We start from the raw sequence: 8,943 nt of genomic DNA, 5'->3' as shown, positions 1-8,943 counted from the left end.
AAGAAAACATAAAAATATTCTTCGATTACCGTACTTAAATAGTTTTTCAGATGGTTATGAACATGTGTATTTGTCCTCAAATTTTTTTTATTATAGGGCACCGTTACACCGGGTAACAGTTATTATATTCTTAGGCTATTTAGGGTTTTTAAGTATGATAGATGATATCGATGTTCAATAGTTATCGAAGATGTCATGTTTAAGAAAAGAGATGGATATTTTGACAAGTTAGAATGTCCAGAAATACGTAAGAACAAAAAATGTACAGTTCTCAATTGCATATTTAACCATGACTTTAAGTTGAAAGAAGTCAATCCTAAGAAAAGGTCACTAGAGGGTGACGAATTACCCAAACTGGTTAAGAAACTTGATCAATCAGATAAACCTAAAGTGAAAGTAGAAAAAGCACAAGATACGTCCTATACTATTCCCAAAGCTATAAATCATTTGCAAATATCCAGATCAGATAGGACAATTAATGTGAAAAAGATTGCTAAATACTATCTTGGCTTAAATCATGATACACCAAATAAAGATGCAATCGAAAAAGAATATGAGATGGCAGATAGAAGTAATAACTTAGAGCAATATAAAGCCTTTGTTACCAATCTATTAGAAGAAAACAAAGAAACAAAGGTTGAAGAGCCAAAATTTATATTGCCAAAAGAGATCAAGCTGGCTGCACCAGCAACAATTCAAGTAAGGAAAAAATTTATCCAAATCATGGTTGATACATTGAAAAAGAATGATCCCAATATTCCAACACCAATATTAAAAGCCACAGAGGAAGAATTTAAAGTGGCCACTGAGTGCACACCAAATACTTATTCACAATCGATTAAGAGTAAAATTTATGAATTGAATAATCCTGAGAAATTTGAAAATAAGAAAAAAAAGCTTACCGATTCAGAATATCTTACAAAGTTAGAGGAATTAGTCATACCACGAGAAACACTCATCAAATTTGGATATATCATGAATATTCCTGATTCAATAGTACCGGACAATGTCAGAACATGTAGAAGATGCAACAATGAATTCAAACTACAAGAGCAGCTCAAACCTATACAATGCCATTATCACTCGGGAAAAGTAATTAAGAAGGACGCATTCAATAAAATATACGAATGCTGTGGAGGTGTCGTTGGCGGCGAGACAGATAGCTGCGAAGTGTCAGAGCATCATGTCTTTTATTGGAATAGCCCTGGAGAAATGCAATACGCTTTGCCATTTCATATGACAAGTGAATTATTTGGTATAAATAGTCAAAGTTTTAAAGTTGTCGGCATTGATTGTGAAATGGGGTTTACTACTAGAGGGTTTGAATTATTGAGAATTACAGCTGTCGATTTTTTCAGTGGCGAGGATATTATTGATATTCTAGTCAGGCCAAAGGGTGAGGTTATTGATCTTAATACAAAGTGGTCTGGAATTGCAGAGATTAAGGAAGAGGCAATGAATTTTGAGGATCTGATTCGACTTTTAGGTGAAGTTATTGATTCTAATACTATCCTAATTGGTCACGGACTTGAAAATGATATGAATTCTATGAGACTTATACACGAGAGGATAATTGACACTGCTGTGTTATATCCAAAGCACAAGACATCACCTAAATTCAGATTTCCTCTCAAATACTTAACTTTCAAGTATTTAGGCAGAACTATTCAATCTGGAGAACACGACAGTAGTGAGGACTCTCTAGCAGCTATTGATGTGGTCAAATACTTCATAAATCAAGATTCATAGTTAGTGCGACGCACAATATTGAACACTGGTTGCAAAATATACGTTCTTTTACTAAAATTAAATAAAATATTGTTGTCATTAAAAAGATTGTTTCGAATATTTCCTAGATCTTAAGTATTTTAGATAAAGAAGGTTCCAAAGCATAATTATGAAAGTTTGACAAGTAAATATATCACTATCATACTTTTTATAGCATAATCATTTATCAACTATTACTAACTGTAACTCGTAGAAATCCTTTTTTAGCTTGCAATATTGAAGGTACTTACTATATAATATTGGGGAAATCAAGTATGCGAGGTCAATTATGACAGACTTTTATTCTTTTAGAGAATGTGATGCGATCAATCTTTTTGCAATCTGTGCGATGATCAAGTGATTATGTATAACTCCCCCACACATTGCTACGGTGATAAAAATAGAATATCCTTTTTCGATTTTACTAAGATAAGTACCCAAGATAAGGATATGTCATTGAAAGTAGTTATTTTGATCGGAGGTGAAACCACTGGTACAAGGTTTAGGCCTTTGTCAATGGATACACCCAAGGTATTATTTCCAGTTGCTGGCAAACCGTTGATAAGCCATATAGTTCAAAAGATAGCAGAGTTAGAAGTAAATGGACTAATTGATGTATTTCTCCTTGGATATTTTACAGATTTGAAGCCATTTGAGGACTATATTGCAGAAACTAAGAAAGAGTTTTCTAACTTGAATATAAAATACTTGACAGAACCATATTCTATGGGAACCGGAGGAGGACTTTATTATTTTAGAGATGAAATATTTGGTGATGGCACCTGCAAGAAATTATTAGTTATTCATGGAGATGTCGTGTGCAACTATCCTTTCAAAGAATTAATCCAATTCTATGAGAATAGCAATGCAGATTCTGTGATCTTGGGTATCAATCCGTTACTTCTCATGAATAATTATCAGAACAAGACACAAATACAGAACCACACTTCGTTCAAGGTATACGATAATGTTGATACTTTTAGTAAATATGGTACAATAATTGCAACTAAGTCGGACTCAAAGGTTGTTCATTATGTTGAAAAGCCTTCTTCCAAATTCTCAGAATTTCAATTGCAAACAGAGTATAACACACTAATTAATGGAGGAGTATATGTTTTTGACAAGTCTATATTAGAATTTCTTGCAAAGTCCCAAAATCATAAATCTTTAAAGTGTAAAGAATACGATAGACACAATCTAGACAATGAATCTATTAATTCCAATGTTCTCTCACTCGAATTGGATGTATTGAAGTTCTTGCCTGAAGCTAAAAATAAGTTTTTGACTTATAAATCAGATAGTTTCTGGTACCAATTGAAAACCCCCATTTCTGCTCTATTTGCAAATATCTTTTTATTAGAAGAATGCAAGAAAAATGCTGCTTATAACGATTTAGAAGAAGCTTCGGATAAGATAATTTCCCCGGTTAGAGCTTCTAAATTTTTAACAACTTCAGAGAATTGTAAAATAGGACCAAATGTATCACTAGGTAAAAATGTTACAATTGGAAATGGTGTTAGAATTAAAAATAGTATTATCTCAGATAATGTTACAATCGGGGATAATTCGTTTGTTGCAAATGCTATCATTTCTAAAGGGGTTAAGATTGGAAGGTGGTGTCGTATTGAAGGTACATTTACTAATGACACAATAAGCAAGGATATTAATCAAGTCAAGTCTGACGGTTATTTTAAGCTTATCAACAATATAGTGGTTTTATGTCAGAATACAGTTGTGAGCAATCAGGTTTTTGTCTACAATTCGATTGTTTTACCGCATAAGGAATTAAGAGATGATGTGAAATACGAAATTATCATGTAATGAATGAGTTGATATTGCTCAAGGCAAATGAAGCCATTAGCGTAATAGCTTTTAAAGTGCTGTCTTAAAATTTAAGATTGGGTAGATTTGATCAAAGTATTTCAATTTTATTTGCAAAACATATATTCTAAATCTATGATTATGATTACTAAGGAGTATTCTTACTTTGTTTTTGTACGAATAACATCTTGATTTCAAATATAAGATTTAATTGTAGAATTGTAGAATTATGTAAGAAAACAATAATAAAATTGTGGTATTAGTTTTGGAATTTTTGCTTGGTGTATAGATGCAAAAAAAAAATCAATTGCAACAAGACGCGATCTGCACCCAAAACGCGATTAAGGTGTTTTGATAATGAAATCAAATAGATTTTAACAATCCTTATTCTAGAAGTATCTTTTTATTAAACTTTCTTTAGACAACCTGAACATGTCACTGAAGCTAAGAAAGCCATCAACCCCAAATAAGAATGGAAACAAAATAAATGGACCTTCTTCAGGAAGTGGCTCCAAAAAGAAGCAACTGTCTCTTATGTCATTCTTCAAGCCTGCTACTAAACCTGGGCAAGAATCTTCACCATTAAAAAGTAAAATTAACAATGAAGTTAAGGATGGAAGCGATAAAGAGAATGAGAATAGTATGCTAGAAGATACCCAATTAACAGATACACCTTTAACTTCCGAAACTAGTGCCGCCGTGGATACGACATGTAAAATTTCAAATCCAGAATTCCCAAAGTCTTCACCAGTTAAGGAAGAGAAGCAACAAGAAATCCCTAAAAAACCATTATCTGACTCCTCAAATAATGCTGTCCTTAATTCGAGCCCAGTCTCGAAACGTCGCCCTAACAAATCCATTAGCTATGCGGGATCAGATGTTGAAGAGGATACTAATATCTCTAGTGTATCCCGCAAAAGAAGAAAGATAGTGGAAAGTGATGATGATGAAGACGAATTTAATCTGGAAGATGTGGAAGACGATCAAGATGATGATATGAGTGATTTTATTGCGGATGATAACGAAGAGAGTGAAATAGAAAATGGTGATGACGACGATGAAGACGTAGTAGAAGAAGAAGAGATCGCTATAAGAAAATCGAAAAAGAAAAGCAAAACTGTTGCAAAATCAGAAGTAAAAGAAGGTAATGTGGACTCCGTATCACCTGATAGAAGTTCATTAGGCAGCAAGTTTAAAGCGAATTCTTCTTATATCGCATCGTCAAATTCATTACCGAAGCCAAAAGTTTCAAGTCCATCTTCCACAACAATCAAGAATAATAAATTTTCAAAAGAAAACGAAGAAAGGTATCAATGGTTGGTTAATATTAAGGATGCCGAAAAGAGAACACCTGATGATCCTAATTATGATTCAAGAACGTTGTTTGTTCCTTCATCAGCGTGGTCAAAATTTACTGCTTTTGAGAAACAATACTGGGAGATTAAATCTAAAATGTGGGATACAGTTGTTTTCTTTAAGAAAGGAAAATTTTATGAATTATACGAAAATGATGCAATGATTGCAAATTCTCAATTTGATCTAAAAATTGCAGGTGGTGGCAGAGCCAATATGAAATTAGCAGGAATTCCAGAGATGTCTTTTGACTACTGGGCTAAGGAATTTATCAATCTGGGCTACAAAGTTGCTCGTGTGGATCAAAAGGAGACACTATTGGCGAAAGAAATGCGAGGAGGCTCGACTAAGGAAGAAAAGATTATTAAAAGAGAATTAACAGGAGTATTGACAGGGGGAACTTTGACAGATTTAAATATGATTAGTGATGATATGTCCATTTATTGTTTGAGTATAAAAGAAGAACAGTTAGATGATGGTAGCAAAGTCTTCGGTATTGCTTTCGTTGATACTGCAACATCCGAATTAAATTTAATTGAATTTTCTGATGATAATGAATGCACCAAGTTGGATACTCTCATCACTCAGATTAGACCTAAGGAAGTTTTATGTGAAAAAAATAATTTATGTTCCATTGCTAATAAGATCTTGAAATTTAATGCACACAATTCTAACCAAATTTGGAATAACTTAAATCCAATTTCTGAATTTTGGGATTATGATTCAACCTTAGAAAATTTGGTTAAGAGTAAATACTATGAAGCTGAAGATTTAGATGATTATTCTCATTTTCCTAAGATTTTAGTTAACTTCAAAGATAATCATAAATGTGCATTCAATGCATTTGGAGGTTTATTATATTATTTGAAGTCATTGAAATTGGATGAAAGTATCATGACTTTAGGCAACATTGATGAATACGTTATTTCAAAAATACTTCTAAACATTTAATTTTAGATGGTGTTACATTGAACAATTTGGAAATTTTGAATAATTCATTCGATGGTGGTGAGAAGGGGACTTTATTTAAATTGGTGAATAGGGCAATTACCCCTTTTGGTAAAAGGATGTTAAAGCATTGGATTTTACATCCATTGATGAAAATCGATGACATCAATGAAAGATACGATTCTATAGACTATTTAATGGGTGAAGGCTCAAAATTCAGAGAAATATTGGAACAAGCATTCAATGGTTTGCCTGATTTAGAAAGGCTCTTGGCAAGAATTCACAGTAAAACTTTGAGATTTAAAGATTTCTTGAGAGTTGTTGAAAGTTTCGAAAAAATTTCAAAATTAATCGTTGATGTTCGTGACTTTTCAGACAGAGAAACAGGGTCGTTACATAAGTTTGTGAATAATTTTCCAGTGGAACTAGAAAGTTCTATCAACGAATGGGATGACGCCTTTGATAGACAAGAAGCAATGCGTGATATTGTCGTACCTATGAAGGGAATTGATAATGAGTTTGATGAGTCCCATGCCAAAATCAACGCTCTTGAAGGTGAATTGAATGAGCATTTAATGGTGTACAAGAAACAGTATAAATCCAATGAAATTTGTTATAAAGATTCTGGTAAGGAAATATTTTTAATTGAAGTACCAAACAAGATAAAAAATATACCTAAGGATTGGCAACAAATGGGATCGACATCGAAGGTCAAAAGATTTTGGTCGCCAGAAGTCAGAAAATTGGTTAGGGAATTAATGGAGCAAAAGGAATTGCATAAAATGGTCTGTGAGACTTTGAAGTTCAGGATGTATGAAAAGTTCAATAAGCATTATTCAATTTGGATGTCAGCCATAAGGAATATTGCTAATATTGACTGCTTGATTGCATTGACGAAAGTTTCTGAATCTATCGGATATCCATCTTGTAGACCAGAGTTTGAGAAAGCAGACAAAGGATTGATTGAATTCAAGGAATTAAGACACCCTTGTTTTATTGGAACAAAGGACTTTATACCCAATGACATTTGCTTAGGAGGCTCAGAGCCAAATTTTGGACTTCTTACTGGTGCAAATGCCGCTGGAAAATCTACAATAATGAGAACAACTGCGTTAGCAATTATATTGAGTCAAATAGGGTGCTATGTTCCAGCTTCTCTGGCAAGATTGAACCCAATCGATAGAATTATGACAAGATTAGGGGCCAATGATAATATAATGCAGGGCAAATCCACGTTCTTCGTTGAGTTATCAGAAACTAAGAAAATTTTAAGTAATGCTACTCCTAACTCATTGGTTATCTTAGATGAATTAGGTAGAGGTGGTTCTTCTAGTGACGGTTATTCAATTGCTGAATCTGTTCTATATCAATTGGCAACTCATATTCAATCATTAGGCTTTTTTGCAACTCATTATGGATCTTTAGGATTATCCTTTAGAAATCACCCTCAAATTAAGCCTTTGAGAATGGCAATTTTAATTGATGATCATTCTAGAAACATCACCTTTTTATATAAATTAGAACAAGGTGCCGCTCCTGGATCCTTTGGTATGAATGTAGCATCTATGTGCGGCATTTCTAATGAAATAGTTGACAAGGCCGAAATCGCAGCTAAAGAATATGAACAAACTTCAAGAATTAAGAGACAGAATGATATAAGTAATTCCAATCTTAATAATATGAGTTTAGGGTTACAGAGTGATTTTGTCTGGCTAGTTAACAATTACAAAAAGTTATCTGAGGATATTTTGGATTATGATGAATCGGTAAAACAAAATGCTTTGAATAACATCTTTAGTATGGTAGAGAATCTATAATTCGCGCTCACATTTAGACGAATCTCAATTTTATTAATTGCCATTATATACATCAAATACTTCAAATAAAATAAGTTAAATTAAAAATAGAGATCCAAACAGTATGATTGCCAGATTAGGATTAAACACTACAGCACCATACCACTTTTTATTCTACTCCATTGTTTTTGGAGGTTCTGTGTTCCACTCATTCATCGTCTCTCCAATTGCGTTCAAGCATTTATCCAGACCAGAATTCAGTAATCTTCAGAATAAGGTCTTTCCAACTTATTTTCTTGGACAAGCGTTGTCACCTTTAGTATTAGGTTTAACAACACCATTAAAGTTATGTCCATTCACATTTGGATTATTGGCTTTATCAAGTGCTACCGGTGCCCTTAACTACTTTGTTTTATTACCATGGTGCCAACAAATTAAAGACCAGAGAAATAAATTAGTTAGCGAAAAGTTACACGAAGTTATTGAAGATGGTGAAGTAAAGCCTTCTAAAGAGATGGTTAAATTAAACAAGCAATTCGGTAAATACCATGGTATTTCTTCTTTGGTTAATATGGTATCCATCCTTTCTCTCGGTGTTTATGGAATTGTTTTATCTAAGAGATTAGTTTGATAGCTACTGTATTTAAGTGAATGATGGAATGAACATTTGATGTTGATGAAATGGTGAAATCTTCTTGCGTATTAGATGCTACTTGTATATAGGCTACATTACTTTTGATTTTATATGATAATAATATGCTTTCGTTTGATACAACTGATAGAAAATAAAATTGCTACTTTGCTTGAAGTTATTCTTCTTTCTTACTATTAGGTATTCTATCCTGTTCTATTTCTTCCTTGTAAATTATTGGATAAAGAACAAATAACAAAACATACCCTAAAGTTAAAACATTTGCACCAAATATACCAAAGTAAGTAATTATCCACCAAATGGATAAGTATCGATTCATAATTAAACGTTTCATGATCCAAGCATAATGAAACAAAATTAAGATCATTACTATTGAACCAGATAGAGCAAACTTGAAATCTTTAATCGTTTTAGGCGAAAATTTTTCCTGAATCATTTCGATTGATAGAAATGAATGATTGGACCTCTTTGAATGTTCAATTGGAGATACTGGCGTAGAAGTAGACATAGCTGCAACCTTCGATAAGACACTTTTTGAATATGAATTTATTCAGTCTGCGACCGATGACAAAAAAAAAAGTAGATGAGAGACTCGCATCAAAACTG

At 32.9% G+C, this 8,943-nt stretch overlaps 6 protein-coding genes across 6 annotated transcripts; 5 read left to right on the top strand and 1 right to left on the bottom strand.

Annotated features, from left to right (window-relative positions):
• Positions 1-195: 195 nt before the first annotated feature.
• On the top strand, positions 196-1,749 carry REX3 (RNA exonuclease; the record flags this gene model as incomplete). The annotated part of the gene is made up of 1 exon (XM_015613427.1): positions 196-1,749. One exon carries the CDS (start codon positions 196-198, stop codon positions 1,747-1,749), a length of 1,554 nt encoding a protein of 517 aa, XP_015465760.1.
• Positions 1,750-2,130: 381 nt separating this feature from the next.
• PSA2 (Psa2p) lies at positions 2,131-3,588 on the top strand (the record flags this gene model as incomplete). Its single annotated transcript, XM_015613426.1, has 1 exon — positions 2,131-3,588. One exon carries the CDS (start codon positions 2,131-2,133, stop codon positions 3,586-3,588), a length of 1,458 nt encoding a protein of 485 aa, XP_015465759.1.
• A 432-nt stretch (positions 3,589-4,020) lies between these two features.
• Positions 4,021-5,892, top strand: AC631_04596 (uncharacterized protein; the record flags this gene model as incomplete). The annotated part of the gene is made up of 1 exon (XM_015613425.1): positions 4,021-5,892. The coding sequence occupies one exon, from the start codon at positions 4,021-4,023 to the stop codon at positions 5,890-5,892; it is 1,872 nt and encodes a 623-aa protein (XP_015465758.1).
• Positions 5,893-6,008: 116 nt separating this feature from the next.
• On the top strand, positions 6,009-7,706 carry AC631_04595 (uncharacterized protein; the record flags this gene model as incomplete). Its single annotated transcript, XM_015613424.1, has 1 exon — positions 6,009-7,706. One exon carries the CDS (start codon positions 6,009-6,011, stop codon positions 7,704-7,706), a length of 1,698 nt encoding a protein of 565 aa, XP_015465757.1.
• A 103-nt stretch (positions 7,707-7,809) lies between these two features.
• Positions 7,810-8,316, top strand: AC631_04594 (uncharacterized protein; the record flags this gene model as incomplete). Its single annotated transcript, XM_015613423.1, has 1 exon — positions 7,810-8,316. One exon carries the CDS (start codon positions 7,810-7,812, stop codon positions 8,314-8,316), a length of 507 nt encoding a protein of 168 aa, XP_015465756.1.
• Positions 8,317-8,494: 178 nt separating this feature from the next.
• AC631_04593 (uncharacterized protein) lies at positions 8,495-8,845 on the bottom strand (the record flags this gene model as incomplete). Its single annotated transcript, XM_015613422.1, has 1 exon — positions 8,495-8,845. The coding sequence occupies one exon, from the start codon at positions 8,843-8,845 to the stop codon at positions 8,495-8,497; it is 351 nt and encodes a 116-aa protein (XP_015465755.1).
• Between the last annotated feature and the right edge of the window lie 98 nt (positions 8,846-8,943).

The sequence above is a fragment of the Debaryomyces fabryi genome (genome assembly GCF_001447935.2).
Source record: "Debaryomyces fabryi strain CBS 789 chromosome Unknown contig00128, whole genome shotgun sequence".
Lineage (NCBI taxonomy): Eukaryota > Fungi > Ascomycota > Pichiomycetes > Serinales > Debaryomycetaceae > Debaryomyces > Debaryomyces fabryi.
Note: the sequence above shows the minus strand (reverse complement) of the source record. Positions and strands in the feature narration are given on the sequence as shown.